At 40.8% G+C, this 24,069-nt stretch overlaps 1 protein-coding gene across 1 annotated transcript in view; it reads left to right on the forward strand.

Moving 5' to 3' along the window:
* The window catches only part of COL28A1 (collagen type XXVIII alpha 1 chain), a 163,941-nt gene that overhangs the window by 84,489 nt on the left and 55,383 nt on the right, over positions 1 to 24,069 (forward strand). Inside the window, exons 23-26 of the mRNA XM_039256844.1 lie at positions 1,879 to 1,947; positions 2,127 to 2,195; positions 16,625 to 16,693; positions 20,786 to 20,854. Coding sequence (XP_039112775.1) covers positions 1,879 to 1,947; positions 2,127 to 2,195; positions 16,625 to 16,693; positions 20,786 to 20,854 — 276 coding nt within the window. The remainder of the gene's footprint in view (positions 1 to 1,878; positions 1,948 to 2,126; positions 2,196 to 16,624; positions 16,694 to 20,785; positions 20,855 to 24,069) is intronic.

Raw genomic sequence — 24,069 nt, forward strand, 5'->3', positions numbered from 1 at the left:
CCTCCTGGTATTTCCTATTAACATTAGAAGTAACAAGCTAGCTGAAATTTTTGCCGGAGGCAGGATAAAGATCTCTAGGTAAAAAATGTTTAGTTGTAAACTATAAATGTTTTAACGTTTTTTTTCTCCCACTGTGGGTGCCAGAGGATAAACAGTAACAGCTGTTGATAATCTGTTATAGTCTTGAAACTTAGAAATAAAACTTGTAAGGGAATCTTGATTCCAATTTTCTTTTCCTTTCAACTTGACCAGGGAGCAGTTACTGCTTTCTTATGTTATCGACCTGTTCTTTGTCTGGGCGTGGAAAGAAATGGGTATCTTGTTTTGGGACGTGTTCTCATGGAAATTTTGGCGTTTTAACCTTAAATATGGTTGGGCTAGCACAATAAATTGCTTCTAGTGACTGGTGAGTTCCGAAAGCTGGGGAGATGCCAAAATTCACCTCTCCAGAAGAACTTGGTTTTTTGCTCTCTGTCATGTAACTTGAAGAGATCCTCCTGTGTTTCTGGTAATGATATGCAGTAGATTAAGATCTTAGAAGAGGCCACATGTTTCCTAGAGACCACTCTCAAGAAGGTTAATCACATAAAAGGAGTCTCAGATTCAATAGGAAAAGAACAGCTATTGTATTCATGGTTTTCAAAATAAACTTAACTTTTTTATTACTTAGAGAGTTTCTAGGTTTCTTCCCCCCAGTCAACCATTCACTCAGAAGAAGGATTAGGAACAGCTTCTGGGAGTTGAATGGTGGACAGCATTTGACTTGGAATATTGGTAGTTTGATCTCAGAATGTGAGATCCTTGCATGTAAAGAAAGCATTGAGAGTCCGGCTACTTTGTCCAATCTTGGGAAACAAAGGTCTGCCAATTACTCATTTCTTCCTAATGTAAAAACCATAGGAATGTGAACAGCTTTTAATCAAAAATAATCGATATGTGTTGACAAGGGTCATTGTAAGAGTCATCGCAGCAACAGAATGGAATGTGATACTAAAAAATTAAACATTTTAAATACAGTGTAATAGATTTATATCTACTGAATCTTCTAAGAGTCTTCCTCATTTTTCTCTTCCTCTCTCTCCATTTTACTTCAGCCAGAAATTTCTTTGATTTCCATTTGAAGCAAAGTTACACTTTCCAGAAAATTCTGTCATTCAAAAGGCAGTAATCATGCTTTCCTATCCTCTATATAGGAGGCCAATTGTAGCTACTAGAAGTTTTTGATGCCAAAGGTTATCATGTAAAGCAATATTTAGAACTTCTTCCTTGGTCTTGAGATATGAATCACAGACTGTGTCCTCTCTGTGTACAACTTGTTTTTTTAAAAAAATTAATCTGTATTTAATTTTCATTTTGGCTTGTTTATTCCTTGTGTAATTTGGGCACCACTGAAGAAGACAATAGATGTAATATGACAACAAGCATATAGTTATCTTACTTTACATTCAAAATTTTACACTTGAAATGTTGCTACGCATTCTTTCCTTCTCTTCTCATACTATGCCTATTAAAATTCTCGTTTTTATACTTCTCCACAATTTATGGTGCAGAAAAGTGTAAATTTTTAAATTAACATATCAGCAATCGGCCATTTGTAATTCCTGTGAAAGGTGTTTCCTTTAGAGGACTTTATAATGGTCCACATATATTCCCCATATTCGCTCCACGCTTCCCACCAAATGCAAATGGGTAAGACTTATGAAGAGAGACTTAGAACAAGTTGCCTCTGTGGTAGAATTTTCTTGTAAAATTTTTCAACTCACTCCTTTGCATTTATCAAAAGCATGTTTGCCATGTAGAGTTGGTACTGTGCTTAAGTTGTGCCAGGTGTTTCGTAGTTTAGTCTTATGATGTCACTCGGTGTTGGAATTTACCCAGGGTGCCCAAGGACCTCGGGGACCAGTGGGTGCCCCAGGACTCAAAGGTGATGGCTATCCTGGTGTGGCTGTAAGTGTGGACATTGCTATTATTTCCTTCATTTCTTCCCTCTTCCTTACTTCCTTCTTTCCATCCTCCCCCTCTCCCTCCCTTCCTTCTTTCCTTCCACGTTTCCTTCCTTCATTCTTTCTGTGATAAACACTGCACATGACAAAGATGCTCACTCTCTCCTTTATTTGTCATCTCAGGGACCTCGGGGACTACCAGGACCACCTGGACCGATGGGTTTGCGTGGCGTGGGGGACACTGGCGCAAAGGTAAGATTTTTAGAGTAGGTAACATTTAGCTTCTAAAAAAAGGTACTTAATGGGGCGCCTGGGTGGCTCAGTCGGTTAAGCACTGTCTTTGGCTCAGGTCATGATCTCGTGGTTCGTGGGTTCGAGCCCCGCGTCGGGCTCTGTGCTGACTGCCAGCTCAGAGCCTGGAGCCTGTTTCAGATTCTGTGTCTCCCTCTCTCTCTGACCCTCCCCTGCTCACGCTGTCTCTCTCTCTTTCTCTCTCTCAGAAATAAAAAACCATTAAAAAATGTACTTATACGTAAATGACTTTGGTAAAGGTGAAATTTTTTTTTCCAAACATGCTAGAAGAGCAGTGATGTCTAAAGAACTGATAGTTATTTATCTTCATCTGTAGACTTCCTGGGGGAACTCCCAGTAATTGGAACATGTAGATTAACTTTGTGGATTTTCTCCTGCTTCTCTGGTAGCAACTCCCATGTTCCTTTGCTGCTTTGTTTTCTGTATAAAGGTCAGAGTTTGGTCCAGAGCCGTCCTCCCTCCCTAGACATCTCTTCCCTGGGTGCATTCGTCCAGACCCATGGCTTTCACCACTACTCATGTGCTGATGCCTGTCTCTTCAAAATATATTTTGATTCCAGCTGCTTTTCTCCTTCTGCTTCACCAGGACAGACCACCATCATCTCTTGCCTGGGCCATTAATCTCTTCATTGGCCTTTCCCCTTCCATCTTGGCCCTTCTGTCACCTCACAGACAGAGTGGTCTTTGAAAACCATGAATCAGGAACACCTAGGTGGCTCAGTCAGTTGAACATCCAACTTCGGCTCAGGTCATGATCTCTCAGTTCCTGAGTTCAAGCCCTGCAGTGGGCTCACTGCTGTCAGCACAGAGCCCACTTCAAATCCTCTATCTTCCTCTCTTTCTCTCCCTCCCTGACTCACACTCTCTCTAAAATAAAAAAATAGAAATTTTTAAAAAGTCATTAAAATGATGAATCAGATCATATCCCTTTCCTTCTCAAAACACACTCTGATGGCTTCTTGCTGCATTTAGAACAAGCTCCTACTTCTTTCTGTGGCCTATAAGGCCCTTCACAACCTGATTGTAGCACCTGCCCCCTTCTCCTCTGTTGCCTTCTGCTAGCCACACTGGCCTGCCCTATTTCAGCTCGTTCCTGCTTCTAGGTCCTGGCTCTGTCAAAATGGCTCATTCTGTCTTTCTTTTTTAAATTTATTTTTATTTTAGTTATTTATTTACCTACTGAAAGAGAGAGAGAGAGCAAACAGGGGAGGGGCAGAGAGAGAGAGGGAGAAAGAATCTTAAGCTGTCTCCAAACCCAGCACAGAGCCTAAAGTAGGGCTCAATCTCACAAGTCTAGTGTCTGACTTCAGCTCAGGTCATGATCTTGTGGTTCATGAGTTCCAGCCCCACATCAGGCTCTGTGCTGACAGCTCAAAACCTGGAGCCTACTTCGGATTCTGTGTGTCTCTCTCTCTTCCCTTCCCTCCGCTCACATTCTCTCTCTCTCTCTCTCTCAAAAATAAACATTAAAAATTTTTTTGAAAAAAACATATAATGAACTGAAAATGAATGAAGGATCAATATTACCCTAAAGAGAAAATATGTCCTTAGAAACATATCTACGTAATTTTTCAAACGCTTCCAGGTCATTAAAGGGAGATGTTAACTTTTTGTTCTCTGACCCCGAAATTGGGAGTGATAACACCTTATTGATGCTTCTGTGCAGTAAGGTCCTTTTGCCTTCTCCAAAGATTGGATAGAACCAAAGATTAGAAACCCATGGCACTAAATATTGTGTCTAAAAGACAGCTTGCCTCCCCCTTCCTCTGTTAGGGTAATCGTGAGAATCCAGGGAGAGGCTGTGTCTGAAAGTACTATGTAAACCGTTCAGCAGAGCACAGCTGAGATACTGTGATCAAGGTTCTGGCTTGGTCTGACTCAGAACTGAATCCAGTCCTCTAACACCCCTTGACAGGGTCAATAAACCACACTAAATTTGGGTATTGAAATATTATTTTTTTCCTTAAAGCATGGTAATCTGTCAAATGTTAAAATTTAAAAATAGTATGACATTTCAATACATAAATCTTATTATTTTCTGCTCTGAGTGAAGCACTGGTAAGAGCTTTTGTTATTATATAAACATTCCTTCAGTTAGGAAAGTAGAAACTTATTTAAAATATGACATGAAATAAAATGTGTTAAATACCTACTGCAATGCATTTGTATTCTAATGGAGACATGATCATTTACATTTCCACCGAGTACGTTATTATATTTTGTATGAGTATACATTACATTATATTAAATTATACTATTATGCTACTGCTTTATATTTAGCAATGATAATAAAGACAGGCACTTATACACACAGAACATTTTAAAATCTGTTTCTTGTGAATATTCCACTGTGTCAGGCTATTTAACATACAGACTAAAAGATTTACTAACTGATTTTGGGGCTCCTGGGTGGCTCAGTCAGTTAAGCATCCGACTTTGGCTCAGGTCATTATCTCACAGTTTGTGAGTTCGATCCCTGCATTGGGCTCTGTGCTGACAGCTCAGAGCCTGGAACCTGCTTCGGATTCTGGGTCTCCTTCTCTCTCTCTGCCCCTCCCCTGCTGACACTCTGTCTGTCTCTCTCAAAAATAATAAAATAAACATTAAAATAAATTTTTAAAAAAAGATTTACTAAATGATTTCATATACTGTTTTCCTCTGAAAGTTCCTTGTATGTGCTATCATAACATTTTAAGGGGGAAAATAAAGAAAAAAGGATATTCCTTCAAAATTTTATCCTGCCTATTTTACATTTTAAAAAAGTTATTTATTTATTTATTTTGAGAGAAAGAGAGAGAGAGAGAGAGACAGAGAGAGAGAGAAAGTACAGCAGGGGCAGAAAGGGAGGGACAGAGAGAGAAAATCCCAAGCAGGCTCTGCAATGTCAGCCCAGAGCCGGATGCAGGACTCAGACTCACAAACCATGAGATTATAACCTAAGTAGAAATCAGGAGTCAGACACTCAACCAACTGAGCCACCCAGGAACCCCATGCCTATGTCACTTTTGAAACAGCCAACATGTTGCCAGAGATGTCTTTTTTTTTTTTTTAATGTTTATTTATTTTTGAGACAGAGACAGAGCATGAATGGGGGAAGGGTAGAGAGAGAGGGAGACATAGAATCTGAAACAGGATCTGAGATGTCAGCACAGAGCCTGATGCGGGGCTCTCATGAACCATGAGATCATGACCTGAGCCAAAGTTGGACACTTAACCAGCTGAGCCACCCAGGTGCCCCCGAGATGTGTCTTAAGTGACACTCTTTACCTGTTAGCCCACACGGGAGGCTGAATGGAGGCAGAAGCTAAGAGCTCATTCCCAGCTGAGAGGAGGAGAGAATATTGGCAGGACCTGGCTCTGTCTCCCCGTCCCCCCACCACCCTCTCAGCAGCCTTTTCTTTCTCTCTTTGGCCTCTTCCTGTGGATACTGGGAAGATGTGTTATCCTGGAAATTTCTAGCCCTAGAAGGAGATGTTAGGAATGTGAACTGGTTTTGGAATGAAATAATGTGGGTCTTGAAAATAAAGGAAATTCTAAAAGTAAACACCAGTTTTTAAATAACTTTTAATATCATCTCGCATCTTTGTAGAGGCCACAAAGTTTCGATGTGGCCTTTTTCTCTGAACAAAACTTTTAGAAGTACACACACACACACATAAAGAAAAATATTTGTAAAAGTTTAATTCTACCTAATTTTGCCCTTCTGGTTTGGTAAAGTGGAGATGAGACCCTTAAAATACCAATGGTAGCAAAAGCACTGGTCTCAAATGTGTAGAAAATTCCTCTCCTTCCATTCTGACTTAAAATAACAGAGAAATTATAATTATGCAGGAGTGTGTGTGTGTGTGTGTATAATTGTATAGACATATATATGTGATATGTTTTTCATTTAAAATCTGTGTAGTCACCTTAAAATACTGGCCTTAGTGCATTAACTTACAAAACAAATGTGTTTTGAAATGAGGAAACCATTAAGGTTGACAATGTATGGTAGGTTTTTGTGATACTTAGTTAAGGGCACATGTGTTTAGCATATGACACAGACATTAGAATCAAAGCTCCTATGTTTCAAAACATATCAAAAGCCATCCCTGATGTCTTGCACCTTTGTGGTGCCCTCTAGCTTTTTTCCAAGTGGAAGAATTCCATATGACATCAGTGGGTATAGTACTTCTATATACAATTACTTTGAATTGCATCCAAATTTTGACAAGCACTTCTGAAAGATTTCTAAAATTCTTACAGAAACTACACTTCCCAGCAGATAGTAGATATAGTTTTAAAATCTACTTTTGAGACACATGAGGAAGAAGAACTGACAATTTGTTTTCTTGCTAAGTGGGACGTGCTCATCTAGTGCCCAGTTCCCTGGAACCTGACTTGTTTGTTGATGGGGAAGGCAAGCTCAAAGATCTTACTTAATGCTGCCTGGACCCCTATAGATGAGAAGGACCCTTCATGATTTGGGGACAATCATTATGTGAATCTCTTCTCCCTTGGAGAAGCCCAGATAAATCTTTGCTCCTGTATTTTCACTTGCAAAGGCTCATGAGGTTCATGTCACCCATGGGCTGATTTGCTGTCATCTCTGAGTGCAAGAGTTTGTTCTTGGCCTCCTAGAAGAGAAATACAAGGAGCAGCTCTCCTGAGCCCCACAAGGGTGCGTGCATTCTGCCATGCACCTCTCTCGGCTCTTTCAGTCGCTCCCTTCTGTGTGCTACTCATCAGAGAGGAAGCCAATGCTTCTCTAAAGCTCTAAAGAGAAGCAAGCTCAGGCCAGTTCTTACACAGAGAAAATCTAACCTGAATCTTAGGGTGTTCAAGGGACCTCTTAACTATCAAGTGGTTGGAATAAAATCTGTGGGCAGAGAACACATGTTGGGTAGTTGTTGCTATTATTTCGGTATACTACATAAATATATATTATATACTACCTAAATATTTCTTTTTTATTTATTTATTTATTTATTTTTTAATGTTTTATTTATTTTTAGGGGAGAGAGAGAGACAGACAGCGTGAGCAGGGGAGGGTCAGAGAGAGGGAGTCACAGGCTGAAACAGGCTCCAGGCTCTGAGCTGGCAGTCAGCACATAGCCCGACGCGGGGCTCGAACCCACGAACTGCGAGATCATGACCCAAGCGAAAGTCGACGCTCAACCGACTAAGCCACCCAGGCGCCCCTATACTACCTAAATATTTCTAGAATATCATGGCATTGTAAACTATTCCCTTATATTATAGGTGAGGAAAACAAGAACTAGAAAAGTTGAACAACTTTCCCCTTTACAATACAGTTTTGATACTACATGGTGTTCATGTGTAAGAGAGAGCCTATGGGTATGGATGGATGAATGAAATCTAAGTGGGTGGATAAATCAGAACAGAGAGAATGACTCACCCTAACCTACAGATGCTTCATCTTCAAAGCCGTCTATCTGCCAGATATCTCGGCATCAGTTACTGTACAGTTAGACCGTTTCTCTTTCCATCCTTGCTTTTCCGTCATCAGAACTTAAATTACGTAAACATTAAAAGGAAGCATAAACCCGAACCCAAAAGAGTTAAACATTTTTCCAAAGACTTAAATGTTTGAATAATGTAAAAACATGCTTTATTTGACAAAAGTGACCCATAGTTATAAATTAAAATGCAAGTCGCTGTGAAATTCCACCGAGTATCATTATTCTAAAAATGTTCCCAGCACTTGAATTGCCCCTCTGTTCTCTGCAATGGCTTGCATATGTGGACACCACCAACAGGCAGTGTCAGAACAGAGGAGCAATTCACACAGAGATGCAGTAGGAATTTGCAGACTCCATTGGTGGACATGGACTGGACAAGAAACTCCACTTTGAACAGTATCTGACAAGGAGGGCTGGCCTTGGATCCAGGCTTACCGACAGTGAAGTTAAGGGTCTGTGACTCCCAAGTTGGAGGGGAAGAAAGCTACCTCCCATAAAATGACTGCAAAATTGTGACAGGCAGGACAATCGGCTCGAAAAACGAGACTAATTAAAGCCAGGGCCATAGCGAGTTGAAATGCCAAGCAATTTGACCTTTAGATTTCAAAAGAGGTCACATTCAAGACCAGGGAAACTCGACTAGGTGACTTTTCAAGGTTATTCCCCAACTCAGTTCCATATGCATGTTCTCGAAAATCAGAAGTGTATGCCGGCCTGTCTTGTGACTTCAGGGTTCCTTCATCTCTCCCTGCTGTTTTCCTGGCTCTGCATTTCTCTCCCCAGCAGTACATACATCCTTTTCCTTCCACCCTGGGGACACACACTGAATCCTCTTAACATAAGCCACCCAACCCACCATCAACACACTTTTATTTTCAGTCATGCAGACTAGAGGAGCGCTCCCCCAAGTGGGAAATTATATTGAAAATCAGTACAAGAGAGCCTTCTCTTCTCTCTGTCTTTAGAGACAATATCAGCATTTTTATTTTCAAGGTTCCTAACTCAGCTAAATGAGAAAGACTCTCTCTCTCTCCAATGAGATTCTTGGCACAGGGGAATCATTTGCTCATCTTTGATGAGTTGATTTTTGAGAAAAGGAAGATCCTCTCTGGATCCTAAAGCAAGTTGTTAAATTATCATGGACTTTGAGAAACTGCCACTTTGGGGGTGAATATTAAAGTTCTAAGAGAGAAATGAATTGGAAGAATTGAAATTAGTTTAAATATTTTTAAATTTAAAGCTAGGAAGATATGATAAAGGAAATGCTATCATGATTTTCAAGCACCTTCTTAATTATTTTTAAGCACTTGTTTTCAAGCACCTTCTTAATTATTTTCACCTCTGATAATTATGCTGGTAATTGTTACTACCTCCCTTCTCACATAAAAGGGCATCAGTGAGAAGTGACTTAGTGGCATGACAATGGCCCGTCAATAATCAATACACATCATTAATATCAGGTTGTCTATTCATAAGCTTAGAGTAAGGCCTCAAAAATTTCCATTGATATCCTGGCAACCACAAAGGAGGTAGTACCGTCACTAAACCAGAACCAATGTTCATTACATAATCTGCTCCAGAGTGGTGCTTGTGTATGTGGTAGTTGGAGCCTTAGTAGGTATATCTTAATTTTATTTAAAACCCAGAAAGGAAAAATACAGTAAGCAGTTGCTAATCATTGCTTTGACTTATGCCTTAATTTTTTTAAAGTTTATTAATTTTGAGAGAGAGAGAGAGTGAGCTGGAGAAGGGCAGAGAGAGAGAGAGAGAGAGAGAGAGAGAGAGAGAGAGAATCTCAAGCAGGCTCCACGCTATCAGTGCAGAACCTAACTCAAGGCTTGATCTCATGAGCCAAACCATGAGATCAGGACCTGAGCCAAAATTGAATCAGCTGCTCAACCAACTGAGCCACCCAGGCACTCCAGACGTATGCCTGATTTAAAAACTCAATCATTCCCTGGTTTCATCATTTAGGGGAATCCTGAGTACTATCCCTTGGAAAACGTTTAAGAAGCGAATTCCTTCTGTAGGGAATTCAGTTTGCTTTTCATTGTACCCCAGGTAGAAAAGCATGAAATTCCTTTCAGAACAACTGTAACCAGCCTCCACCATCCTCTCAAAGAATGACAGACACCCAAGTGGCATAGCCAGGAGAAAGGCAGTGATTAAAGCCTTGTCTGTGTGTATGGTGGGTGAAGGGGAAAGTCTAACTGGGCTGCTTTGTCTGAAAGAGAACTATCTTCTCAAGTATTATGCTTAAAGTTTATAAAATATAGAAGGTATAATAGAATGTTTCCTTTTCACTGCTCCACTTGAAACCTCTGTTACTTACTAGCTGCGCCACCTCAGCAAGCCATTTAATTTCCCTGAGACTTAGCTTCCTCAACTGAGGTTTGAGAAATTAGTGGAATAATGTCTAGAAAACATTTTAATAAACTGTAACACACTAAAGTAGTAGTAGTAGTCATAGTATGTGTTACTCTGCCAAATCACATGGAAAATAAGAATTGTGTAGGTAGAAGATCTGGAATGAGACTGGGTAAACATTTGGGGGAAGCCACAAAACTGAGCAATGGCAATGGTGGGGAAATGAAGTGGGAGGCCTTAGACAGCTAGGTACCTGTGCAGGTTGTGTGGGCCTGTCAGGGATCCAGACATGAGGATGCTTTCTTTCTTCTCCTTGAGAGAGTGTGATTGAGTATAGGAAGCAACTTTCTCAGCCACAGAGCCATGTCTTTGCATTTAATGGCAGTTGGAATAAAGTCTATGGAGACATTAGTATATTGCATCCAGCTCCAGCCAACACCAAGATGGGAGCTTGGCTCTGGAGTTAGACCTGGGTTTGAACAGCTGCTGGCAGTATGGTTTTGGGCAAATCATGTATTCTTATCTGAAAGTCTCAGTTTCCTTGATCTATAAAACAAAGTAACCTGATGTTGATAGCATCGGATAAGATGATGAATGACAAGTACCGGCCACACAATATATTTAATAAATGTTTATTATTATTGATTTTATTAATCATGATAATTTTAATGCTAACAAGAGCAAAGGGAAATGAGGAAAAGAATGAAGGTGATATGTGTTCGGTTTCTTTTTCTTTCTTTTAAAAAGTTAAATTTGTGGGGGCACCTGGGTGGCTCAGTCGGTTAAGTATCCGACTTCAGCTCCGGTCATGATCTCACGGTTGGTGGGTTCAAGCGCCAAGTCGGGCTCTGTGCTGACAGCCAGTGCAGAGCCTGGATCCTGTTTCCAATTCTGTGTCTCCCTCTCTCTCTGACCCTCTCCTGCTCATGATGCTGTCTCTCACTCTCAGAAATAAATAAAACATTAAAAAAAAAGTTAAATTTGTGATATTAATCAATGAATGATTTTCAACCACTCAGCAAGGTTATGGTCTAGGTAAAACCTTCACTGAATCATTTGTTAAGTTACATATGCAAGTACTGAAGGTAGTTAGTTCTAAACTTGGCCATTTCCTGTGAAAATGGAAGGAGTATCTTGAGTCTAGAATTCCCTTTGTAGGCCAAGAAGAAACTCTGGGCCATTTAAATAGTTTTGATTTGTTTGTTTTGTTTTGTTGAGGAAGGGTAGGGGAAGAGCTTAGGCTACGTGGTCTTATGAAATTGATGGGTATAGTTAAAAATGGCAACTCCAGAATTTGCCTGTTTATTATCTCCTAATGCAAGGGCTCCCTCTGCAGGTTCTAATAACTCTCAGATCCTGCACGTCCTGCTGTGCGAGTACCTGTTGTAATTCATTTTATTTGTGATTGTCTCACCATCCACTGACAATAAAACTGCATGTCTGAAAATGTCAGGTCTGAAAGTGGTACTTCTTAGGTGCCACTTTTGCTGCACTGTGGCAGATGGACTGCTATCAAATGGTGAAATGGGTCTTAATCCATGGTCTTCTTGTATGCATTCACCCAGTGTTGTGGCCTCATATGGGCACATGGCCCATGGAGCAAAAGACATAATACGTTTTCAAGACCCCACCATAGTAGAGAGACACAGTCTCTATGTGGATCACAAGTTCATTAAGTGATATTCCCACCTATTGAAAAGTATAGTGCAGAAACACCAAGAACAACCCTAACACCATGTTACAGACCAACTCTAACATCTGCAGAATATGTTAAGATAAGACTTGGTTTGAAGACTATCTGTATATCAGATGCATATATCACATATGTAGCTAGGTCAAAAGGTTACAAAAGATGATTTTGATAGGTAAAGCACAGCTATAGGTCAACAGTTTTATGCATGAAGATGGACAGCCTGTTTGAGGCAAACACTGAAGCATCACAGGTATTGTGGGAATCATACTCTCAGAGTTCATTGGCCAAGGTTCAAGGATAGAGAGAGCAATAAGGTGTCTACAAGGTCTACACTCAGCCTGCAGGGACTCCTACATGATGAGAGGGAGCTGAGTAAGAAAGAGAATGAGTAGCAGTAATGACCATGTACAAGACTGGCCTAAAGTATACTCACAACTTATTTCACCTGTTTTCCCCCTTGCTTTCCCAACTGGTCTGTGTGTGTGTGTGTGTGTGTGTGTGTGTGTGTGTGTGTGTATGTGTATGATTAATACTAATTGAGAAGGAAGTTCTAACTAAAACCATCACCAAAAAAAAAAAAAAATACCATGAATTAAACTGTAGAGGGTTGAATTCTTTCTTAAAAGAAATATTTACTCAATAAAAACAAAATCTCTTACCTTGCCTCCATATACTTAATTTTTAAAAGTTATATACCATTTGGGACATGCCAAGAATGCATCAAAGACATGTATGCTCTAATGATACTGAATCCGCTTGTGTGCTTTTACCCTTTGCCCATCTTTCTGTCTTTAAAATCTTGTATTCTTGTCCTCATTAAAGGTGAACATCACAGCAACCTTTCCTGACCTTCACAGGTCAGATTTTTATCAGATATTGTTCATAGATTTAAAAAATACTATTAAAAGCATTTTATTCTGAAAATTATCAAGCACATACAGAAGTAGAAAGGCTAGTAAAATGAACTCCCATTTGTATGTCTCATTTCAACCATTATCAGTATGTGGCCAATCTTCTATTATCCTCTCCCCTTCTCCCGCTGCATTACTCTGAAGCCAATCCCAAACATCTCCCATATAAAGGTTTAGCATTTGTATCTCAGATATAAAAGCTCCTTTTATTTATTTATTTATTTTTTGACTTTCTTTTTTTTTTATTTTTTTTATTTTTTTATTTTTTTTTACAAATAGTTTATTGTCAAATTAGTTTCTACATAACACTCAGTGTAAAAGCTCCTTTTAAAAACACAATTGTAGTATCATTAGCAAACCTTAAACATTAATAATTTCTTAGTATCATTGAATATCCAGTGTTCAAATTTACCAGTGTGTCTTACAAATTTGTTGCAGTTGGTTTGTTTGAATTGGGATCGAAATGACGTCCACACATTGCATTTGATTGAGACACTTCTTAAATCTCTTTTAATCAAAAGTTAGTCATCCTTTGTTTTTTCTTTGGGCTTTCTGTGTAGATGAGTTCTTTGTCCTTGAGGGTCTTGTCCTAGCTATTCTTTTCTTAATTTTTTTAATGTTTATTTTTGAGAAAGAGAGAGAGAGAGAGAGAGCAGGGGAGGGGCAGAGAGAGAGGGAGACATAGAATCCAAAGCAGGCTCCAGGCTCTGAGCTGTCAGCACAGAGCCTGATGCAGGGCTTGAACTCATGGACCATGAGATCATGTCCTGAGCCAAAGTTGGATGCTTAATTCACTGAGCCACCCAGTCACACTTTGTCCACTCTATTCTTATGATGTTACATGTTTCTACATCTTTAGGTTGCATAGAAACATCCTCTGGTTCTATATCTTCAGATTTAGAGACTTGCTCAGATACAGGTTCTGTTTTTCTTAGCAGAATGCTTCCCAGGTGGGGCTGTATACTTCTCAACACACAGTAGGCTGCGGCCGGATGTTTTCCAACCTCACCACGGAAGGGCAGAGGTGAATAGAAACACAAGAGAGGGAGTCATTGTATCTGGGGTGGGGTTGACAGTAACAAAGCAAAGAAGACAATTATTTTTGATAAAACATTGAATGATTTTGGGTAAAATCTACTGAACTGTGTTTACCTGGGTTCTGTTTTGCTGGAGGATGTCAAATGCAGCACGTGTGAGTCAGGTACAGCTGCTGACCATCCCTCAGTGAACTCACAGATACTGCCTCTAAGGGTACATCAGAGATACTCAAGAAAGGAGAGACAGTATCGTGTGATACAGGACATGTTCATGTCCTCTACTTGGAGCTCTTGATGATAGGAGAGATCATTTAAGCTGGGAGAATCTGGGGGTCATTAAAAGTTGGGGGTCAGAGGAGAGAGGTGTTAGAGAATTAGTACCTGTGGTCACAAAAGCAGCTAAGAACTAAGTGGAAGAGATGGAGACAGGAGACAAGAATCATAAAAGTGGCCTGCAAGCAAAAGGAAAATAGGTAATTATGAAAATAGAGATTAAAAAGAATCAAGTCGGTAATAAAATCACGTTAAAATGTTTCCCAATTCTTTTAAGGCCTTGTTTTCCCTAGAAGTATTTTAGGATTTATACATAGAAAGTAAAGTTAATTAAGGATGGGCTGTTTTGCTAGATTGAAAAATGTCATCATTTCTTATAATCCATGATCTTTACACTGTTGAAATCTATAAGCTGTTTAGCTCCTAACAGAACATGGATGAAAATGGACCTGGGACAAAATCTTGGGCAATTTACCTTCAAAGCCTGGCTTCGCTTTCTGTCTTTTTTTCTTTATAATTTCACTGAGGCATACTGTATCACAGAACTCACCCATTCCAAGTGTATTTTTCAGTGATTTTTAAAGTACATTAAGCGAGTTGTCTGGCCTCACCATCAATCAGCTTTAGACCATTTTCTTCCCCTCAATAAAATCTCTTATGCCCATTTACAGTTAATCCTCTCCTCGTTCCTATTTCTGGTCGCAGGCAATTACAGATTTGCTTTCTATCTCTACGGATTTGCCTTCTCTGGACATTTCACACAAATGGAATTAAGCAATGTGTGGTCTCATGTATCTGGCTTCTTTTATTGAGAATAATGTTTTTGAGGTTCATCCATGTTGTAGCATGTAGTGGTAGTTCCTTCCTTTTTATTGTGGAATAGACCACACTTTGTCGATCCCTTTATCAGTTGATGGGCATTTGGGTTGTTTCTAGTTTTTAGCTATTATGAACAATTCTGCTAAGAGCGTTCATATGGAAGTCTTTGTGTGGACATATGTTTTCATTTCCCTTGGATGCAGGAGTGAAATTACTAGATCATACGGTAAATTGATGTTGAACTTTTTAAGAAACTACCAAACTGTTTTCCAAAGTGGCTGTGCCAGCAATTTATGAGGATTCCTCCTCTTCCATGTCCTCCTACTCCTGCTTCTCAATAGCTGTGCAGCTGGGGCTAACTTTAATTTCCTCATTAATACGAGCTGCAATGAGGGGCACCTGGGTGGCTCAGTTGGTTAGGCATTTGACTTCAGCTCAGCTCCTGAACTCATGATTTGTGGGTTCGAGCCCCGCATCAGGCTCTGTGCTGACAGCTCAGAGTCTGGAGCCTGCTTTGGATTCTGTGTCTCCCTCTCTCTCTGCTCCTTCCCTGCTCACACTCTGTCTCTCTGGCTCTCTCAAAAATAAATAAACATTAAATTTTTTAAAAAGATAAAAGCAGCCATAAGGAGTTAACATTTCCCAAGTACCTACTCAGCTAGACATTATAACAGACACAGTCACTTTCTCTGTCTCACTTCTCCGTCATTCCCATGAAATGTAAGTATGAGTTTCTGTGTATCTGATGAATTTACTGAGGTTCAGAGAAGTTAGGTGAGTTAGTCATCGCTGAGATACAGAGTTGTTGCGAGCACTAAATAACATCACTCGGCATATGTGAACATGCAGACCACAGTGCTGGGTACATAGAAGGTGCTTGATGAAGAGATTTTTATTTCTCTGCTTCTTCCTATGATTCACATCTCACATGGGGCTAGCCACAGGGCCGAGCTACTCTGATCAGGCCCCACCACTTTTCTGGGCTAGTTGCCTGTTCTAAAATGCTTTGAGCACTCTGAAAAGCCTTTATAGAACTTGTCCTGCGGCCACAACTGCTCTTAGGGCAGAAGTATCACAAAGTTCATCCATAACCCCAAGAAGCTTCATCTCTATTGTGTGAAACAACAGGAGCAGCTAGTTTAGGATGGGGCTCTATCTTTCAGTCATTTCTTTTTCTTCTAGTCTCTTCTTTCTCTCTCCACTCACAATGGTGGCACTTCTTTCAATTCCGGAGAGGGGAGCTCTGAAAAAAGTACCTAGTATGTTGTCAAGAAGTTAACTGATTTGGTCGCTTTGAAGTGGACCCATATCAATTGGCTGGAAGATTGCATAAATGGCAATAAGAAGTGACAACAAAGGGCGATAACACTCCCTTTGTCAAGAATAGGAAAGTGATCTGGTTAGAAAAGGCCCCAATTAATATCTCAGTCAAATTCAAGGGTTTGGGTTTTAAAATATATTTTCCTATAGGAAAGTTCATATGAAATACGACATTTTATTTAAAAAAATTTTTTTTTAATGTTTTTTTTATTTATTTCTAGGAGAGAGAGAGAGACAGCGTGAGCAGGGGAGGGTCAGAGAGAGAGGGAGTCACAGACTGAAACAGGCTCCAGGCTCTGAGCTGGCAGTCAGCACAGAGCCCGACGCGGGGCTCGAACCCACGAACCGCGAGATCATGACCTAAGCGAAAGTCGGACGCTTAACCGACTAAGCCACCCAGGCGCCCCGAAATACGACATTTTATATAAAATGTATAATATAAATTTTCTTTTTAATCAGTAACCTGTCTTTCATTGTGCCTTTTCAGGGAGAGCCTGGTGTCAGAGGCCCTCCAGGACCCTCTGGGCCTCGGGGCATAGGAACCCAGGGGCCAAAGGTGAGTCTTAAAGTCTGTGCTCTGGGTGAAGGTCAGGTACCACTCGTGCCAACCAAGTCAACATGAACTTCATAGCAAGTGTTTATTTTAGCGTTGACTCATTTTTTCTTGAGTGCTGATGAAAAGTCTTACTTTCTCATACTATGTGAGCTTTCAGTAAAATAGATCATTTAAGTTTATAAAGCCGTTTATTTCCCCCAAAGAAATTAGGCAGTGTCTCTTAAGAAAGTAGTTGCAAAATGCTCAGAATACTTCCAGGTTTCTTAAAGGCTGTGCCATCCTGAAGAAGCATATCTTTACCTTGGTCAGAGCTGCCTCAGCTGGCCTTTTAACAGAACACCTGCGAATCTATCTATTGCGACATATGTAGGTAGTCCACCCTGTCAGGGCCTCAGTGCAAGGGTCCAGATTTATTGTCTCCATGGAAGGTGAGAGAGACTGCCTCTGGATCCCTTTGGTCTCATTCCTATTTTTCTTTTGCCATCTCCATTTTGGTGATTATCCATCTTTCATTCTCTTAATCAAGTGTTTTTCAGTGAGGGAGTTCTTGCCCTCCCACTCTGCCGCAGGGAGACATTTGGCAACATCTGCAATCATTTTTGGGTGTCACAACCAGGGAACGGGTGCCACTGGCAGCTAGTGTGCTGCTAAACATCGTACTGTACACAGAATCGCACCCGTCACAAAGAATTAGCCAGCTCAAAATGGCAATAAGTCAGAGGCTGAGAAGCCCTGTTTTAGTTGTTGATTCACATGCTCAACAAACAATTTTTTGATTCGTTCAAAAACTAAAATAAGGAGGTGTCAGGCATGTTCATAGGGGAAACAGGTGTCAATGAGCCTCCCATAACAAATGCAAATTTCAAACACGTATATTCATGCCAAGCTGCACAGAGAAGAATTAGAGCCCCATTATCAGAGAGGAAAGAGAAAAGGCTTTATGAGTCAAAGATTTTACTGAGGATCCCAGAATTGCCAAGATTCTTAGTTTATCCTTCGTTGTCCATCAACTTCATTTTGGCAGTAGGCAATTTCTTAACTCTATGGATCACTTGATATGGATGAAGATATATGCAAGATGTTAGTAGTTGTTATCACTGAGTGGTGGAAAGAGGGGTCTATTTTTCCTTCTTCATTGTTGTCTTTATTTCTGTTTTTAATTAGTTTTTTTTTCCCCAAATGAGCAGGTGTTCCTCTTACAATCAGAAAAAAAGCAGAAAATAAAAAAAAACTGACTTACCCAGTAACTTATATTAATCCAGGATTGCTCAAAGCTTGTTCCGTCGAATGTTAATTTGGGAACTTCTGAAATAAGCAAAGATAAGCTAATCTCTCTATTGTGCCACTTTTTAGAGGTTTTCATATATTTATATAGGCATACCTTGGAGACATTGAGGGTTCATTTCCATACCACCCTAATAAATACCATAATAAAGAGAGTCAAGTGAGTTTTTTGTTTTCCAGTGCATATAAAACCATTATATTCTAACCTATGAAGGGTGCAATAGCATTATGTCTAAAAAAGACCAATGAATATACTTTAATTAAAAATGCTTTAGTGCTAAAAAGCTAACCATCATCTGAGCTTCAGTGAGTTGTAATCATTTTGCTGGTCGAAGGTCTTCCTTCCTTGTTGACAGTTGCTGGCAGACGAAGGTGGCTGTTGCTGGAAGCTGTGGTGGCTGTGGCAACATCATAAAATAAGACAACAGTGAAGTTTGCTGCATGGATTGACTTTTCCTTTCACAAACGATTTCTTTGTAGCACGCGTTAGATAGCATTTTACCCAGAATAGATCTTCTTCCAAAATTGGAGTCATCCTCTCAAATGCTGTCACTGCTTTACCAACTAAGTTTATGTGATATTCTAAATTTTTTGTTTTCATTTCAGTAATTCTTCAGATTTCTTACAACAAAATGTATTTTTTTTAAATGTTTATTTATTTTGAGAGAGAGAGAGAGAACAAGCAGGGGAGGTGCAGCAAGAGAGGGAGAGAGAGAATCCCTAAAAGCTCTGCATCATCAGCTCAGAGCCTGACTCCGGCCTCAAACTTAAGAACCTGGAGACCATGACCTAAGCTGAAGTCAGATGCTTAACTGACTGAGCCACCCAGGTGCCCTGCAAAATGTATTTCTTTTTTTTTTTTTAATGTTTATTTATTTTTGAGAGAGACAGACAGGGCATGAGTAGAGGAGGCGCAGAGAGAGAGACAGAGACACAGAATCTGAAGCAGGCTCCAGGCTCTAAGACTGATGTGGGCTTGAACCCATCAATCGTGAGATCATGAGCTAAGCTGAAGTCAGACGCTTAACAAACTGAGCCACCAAGGTGCGCCTGTATTTCTTAAATAAGACTTGAAAGTCAAAGTTATGCCCTCATCCGTGGGCTGCAGAACAGATACTGTGTTAGCAGGCATGAATACAACACTATTCTCGTTGTCTATCTCCATCAGGAGCTCTTGGGTGACCATGTGCACTGTCAATATTTTGAATCTTTTTTTTTTTTTTTTTTGGAGCAGTAAATCTCAACAGTAGGTTTAAAATATTCAGTAAACCATGTTGTAAACAGATGTCATCCAGGCACTATTGTTCTCCTTATAGGGCATAAGCCAAGTAGACTTAGCATAATTCTTAAGAGCCCTAGGATTTTTGAAATGGTAAATGATCACTGGCTTCAATTTCAAGTCACAAGCTACATCAGCCCCTAATATTCTCAGGGAATAGGAAAGCCTGAGGAGAGGGAGAGAGACAGGGGCATGTCCCCATTGGTGGAGTAGTCAGAACACAGGCAACATTGATGGATTAAGTTAAGTTCGCTGTCTTATACAGGTGTGGTTCATGGTGTGTTGCCCCCCCCCCCCCCAAGCCAATCACGCTAGTAACATCAAAGATCACTGATCAGGGGCACCTGGATGGCTGAGTCGGTAAAGCCTCTCACTCGATTTCAGCTCAGGTCATGAGTTCATGGTCCTGAGATCTAGCCCTGTGTTGGGCTCTGCACTGGGTGTGGAGCCTGCTTAAGATTCTTTCTCCCTCTCTATCTCTGCCCCTTGCTTATGCATATGCTCTCTCTCCCTCTCTCTTTGTGTCTCATTTATATACACGTATGTGCATTCTCTCTCTCAGAAAATAAATAGAATTTCTTAATAAGAAGGAGATAGCATAGATCCTGCTTGGGATTCTCTCTCTGCCCCTCCCCCACTTGTCTTCTCTCTCTCTTTCTCTCTCTCTCTCTCAAAATAAAAAAGTTTTAAAAAAAGATCACTGAACAGAGATCACTATGACAAATATAATAATAATGAAAAAGTTTCAAATATTGCGAGAATTACCAAAACATGACACAGAGACAGGATGTCAGCAAATGCTATTGGAGAAATGGCACCGATAGACTTGCCTGACACAGGGTTGTCACAAACCTTCAATCTGTAAAAGATGCAGGATCTGGGAGGTGCAGGAGCGAAGCACGATAAAACAAGGTACGCCTGTATGCGGTAGGGATCTCCAAGGAGAGGCACAGACCATGGTACAGAACATTTTCAAATCTCATTTGACCTCAGAACGCTTTCCCCCAAGAAACATGGGGTTAACTTGTGCAGTAGAATACACATCCTGGACAAAGCTACACGTTTTGTTTCATCTGCAGATTTTCTTAAAAATTTGATACTGATCCACTGAATCTTTAATGGCAACCCTGGCGAATAGCACTCAGTGGTGAAATGGAACAACACACTGGAGGCTACACAGAATGATGTGTGAGCGGTGTTCACACCCCTGGCGTTCTAGGGGTGGGTGGTAGGTTCAGCCAGAGGAGCCAAGCACACAAGGCAACTGGGACAGCACTCGGCTTAGGCCAAGCAGCCCCGCCTTGCCCTCTTTACTTTTATTTGGATTATGTGTCAGATTCTCAGAAAGGATTCTATGGCTTAAATTTTTGGGGAAAACACTGCTTTATAAAAAATATGATATAACTTATGGGGTGCACAGATGCAGGTCCTGAGCGAACTCAAGTAAGAAGGAAGACAAGAGCAGGGATACATGGTTTCTTCCTAAATCTTCTCATACTCATCTTCCATCTCTCTTCATCTTCCAACAGGGAGCTATTGGACAGAAAGGCCTGCCTGGCCCCCCTGGCCCCCCTGGCTACGGATTACAAGGAATTAAAGTAAGTGGATGTGATTGCAGGAGAGTCATCTCTCAATTCACCAGAACGACGAGAAAAGAGGTTGTGGATAATATAAAACATGACTATAATGAAATGAATTTAACATAAGCCTGGCAGTTAAAATCACCTCCAGTACTTACAGACACAATCCAGAAGTGTACAAACGGTGTGAGTACATTAGTCTTCATGAACACTAGACACGACACAAACTGCTTGGTGAAACATTTAACTGTCACAGTAGGTTTGTTGTTCTTGCCGTTCTCTGAGCTGAGTGGAGAATTGATGCCCAGCCGTGTGCCCTCTCTCTCTCTCTTCCCTTCCTCACCTGTATCTTCCATTCTTAGCCCCAGGTTTCTTAGTCTTAACTCACAGTGGGACTGCCTGGGGAGCTTTATGAATAATACTGACAACATACCCCAGAAGAATGAAATCTGAATCTCTGGGGGTAGTGCTTGAATACTGTGGGTTTAAAGGCCCCCCACAGGTGATGATTCTCCTGAGCATCTGGGGTGACAGCCACGGCTCTCAGCCCCAAGTCTGTGTTACTGGAATCCGCAGCCACCTGTGTTCTGCTGTTTTTCTGCCTCAGCAGCAATAAGCCTATCCAGCAAGGTGAAACTCCCAGCGCGCACCATGTCTCAGGAGACAAAATTTGGCATCTAAAAGTTGCTATGTAATTTCAAACAATTTCCCCTTCTACATCTCATATGCTGATTTATTGATTTTTAATTTGTATTCTTTACTGGCTCATCCACATTACATTTCCTCTCCCCCAAAAAACTATTGTTTTTGCCACAGTTCACCTTCAAAACTGAGTAACTCATCCTCTGCATAGTTGGTATTGACTCTTAAAAACTGGAAATATTCAAAATAAACTCTTTTTCAAATAGGATTTCTTGGGATGCCTGGGTGGCTCAATTGGTTAAACATCCGGCTCTTGGTTTCAGCTCAGTTTTTGATGCCAGAGTTGTGGGATTCAGCCCCACATCAGGCTCTGTGCCGGGCGTGGAGCCTGCTTATGATTCTCTTTCCCTCTCCCTCTGCCCATTCCCTGCTGGGGTGCCCTCTATCTCTCTCTCTCTCTCTCTCTCAAAAGAAAAAAAAGCAACAAAACAAAAACAGAAAACAAATAGAATTTCTTAGTAAGTAGGAGACAGTGGGAGCTTGAGATAATAACTGTGAAATCCAGTATTGAGAACATAAACCACCTACTCCTGTGGAGAGTGAGGTTTGTCAAAGGCAAAACTCACTGAATCTGTGTTAAACCTTTCTATCTATCTCCCCACATCTAGGGCTTCCACTGCACGTCTTTTAAATAACAGTTGCTCATCTGTGCGGCTGAGTATCTAAGGGAAGCCCTGACGGTTAACATGTTGCTGATATTGTACCAGCACTGGAAAATACAGTAAAAAACTGCTTCCTTATAAACAGTATCATTCTCATACGTAAAATTCTGCAGCTAAATGATAATAACGCTCTATAGATACCTTTGCACGAGTTTGTTTAACCAATAAACCCATGTTTAGTCACTGGTCACTATTTTTCCACCAATAGGAGCTCCATTCACATGTGCTGTTAGTACCTTCCTGCCACTGTGTTAAGTCTGGTGCCAGTTTTTCTTTTTTATTATCCAGGAAATACTTCCTTATTCAACAAGGAGTGCCCGGGGTTGCGCTTAGTCCTCATTAACCCTACTGAGGTGCCCTGCCTTTCTCGCCACTTGTCTTTTATTAAGCCCTCCAGGGTACACCATATTCAAAGTCCATCTTGAGTGAAACTCTGGTGTGAAGCCTACTACCATAGGGAAAGAACCAAAATTAAAACTGTCACATACCCAGTGCTGGCAGAAATGAGATAAACTCTGAGGGCTGTGGCCTGATAATGCTTGGCAGTGAGCCCTGACCAAGGCGGCCTCGTAAAGCCTCTCTAGACATACTGGATTGCCTGGCGTCCTGTTGACAGCAGGGCAGGCCTTTTATACTCAGCACTTCCGCCTCATTTTCTTGACCCTGGGTTGTACCATCATTGTAAAAGGGAGGGACCTGAAAAGTTGGTGGTGTTCCTGAGTCATTTTAAGGCTACGTGGTGAGTGAAACATCATTTCTTATGTTCATTCGTTGACCTATTTCCACCTCTTTCTAAAACCCATTTGAATTAGTTAAACTCACTTTTGTTGGCAAGTCTTTGATGGAAGCCCTTGTTGCTGTTAATCTTTTTTTTTTTAATATTTTATTTATTTTTGAGAGAGAGAGAGAGACAGCATGAGCAGGGGAGGGTCAGAGAGAGAGGGAGATACAGAATCTGAAGCAGGCTCCAGGCTCTGAGCTGTCTGTCAGCACAGAGCCCGATGTGGGGCTCGAACCCATGAAATGTGAGATCATGACCTGAGCTGAAGTCGGACGCTCAACAGACTGAGCCACCTAGGCACCCCTGTTGCTGTTAATCTTTAACATCGGTGTATGATCTATGCCCATCTCTCATACTGTCCCAACCACAGGGAAAATAGGGATTGGGTTACAATCACAGAAGTGTTTTGTTCCAGCACCCATATAAGTTTGTTGCTAAAAATTTTTTTGAGTTTATTTATTTATTTTGAGAGAGAGAGAGAGGGAGAAAGAGAGAAAAAGACAGAGTGCAGAGGAGGGGCAGAGAGAGAGAGAGGACAGAGAGAATCCCAAGCTGGCTACGTGCAGAGCCCAATGTGGGGCTCAATATCAGGAACCATGAGACTTGAGCCGAAATCCAGAGTCAGATGCTTAACTGACTGAGCCACCCAGAGGACCCTGTTGCTAGAATATTGTGTCTCGGGCAGTCACTCATCAACCAACCAACCAACCAACCAATCAATCAACCAACCAACCAACCAACCAATATTGACTGAGCACCATCTGTGTGAAGCAAATAACTTAAGTGCAATAAAAATGATGACTGAAAAGACATAAATTTAGTCTTCATAGAGTTTATAGGCTATAAAATAATCACACTCTGAGCTCCAGAGAGTATGGAGTCATGGCACATGGAATAAATTGGGCTTATAGTAGTACACAGTAACAAGTTTAGTCTTAATCCTAAGAGTAATTGAAAGTCAGGAAAGGATGACATGACCAGACCACTATTAGCAAAGACTCACTCTGTCTACCATCTGTAGGCTGGATGTGCATGACTGTAAGTACTGTGGGCACTCCCCTTCCCATAACCCTCTGTATTCTCCTGAT

Source organism: Hyaena hyaena, unplaced genomic scaffold (genome assembly GCF_003009895.1).
Source record: "Hyaena hyaena isolate Hyena2069 unplaced genomic scaffold, ASM300989v1 scaffold_590, whole genome shotgun sequence".
NCBI lineage: Eukaryota > Metazoa > Chordata > Mammalia > Carnivora > Hyaenidae > Hyaena > Hyaena hyaena.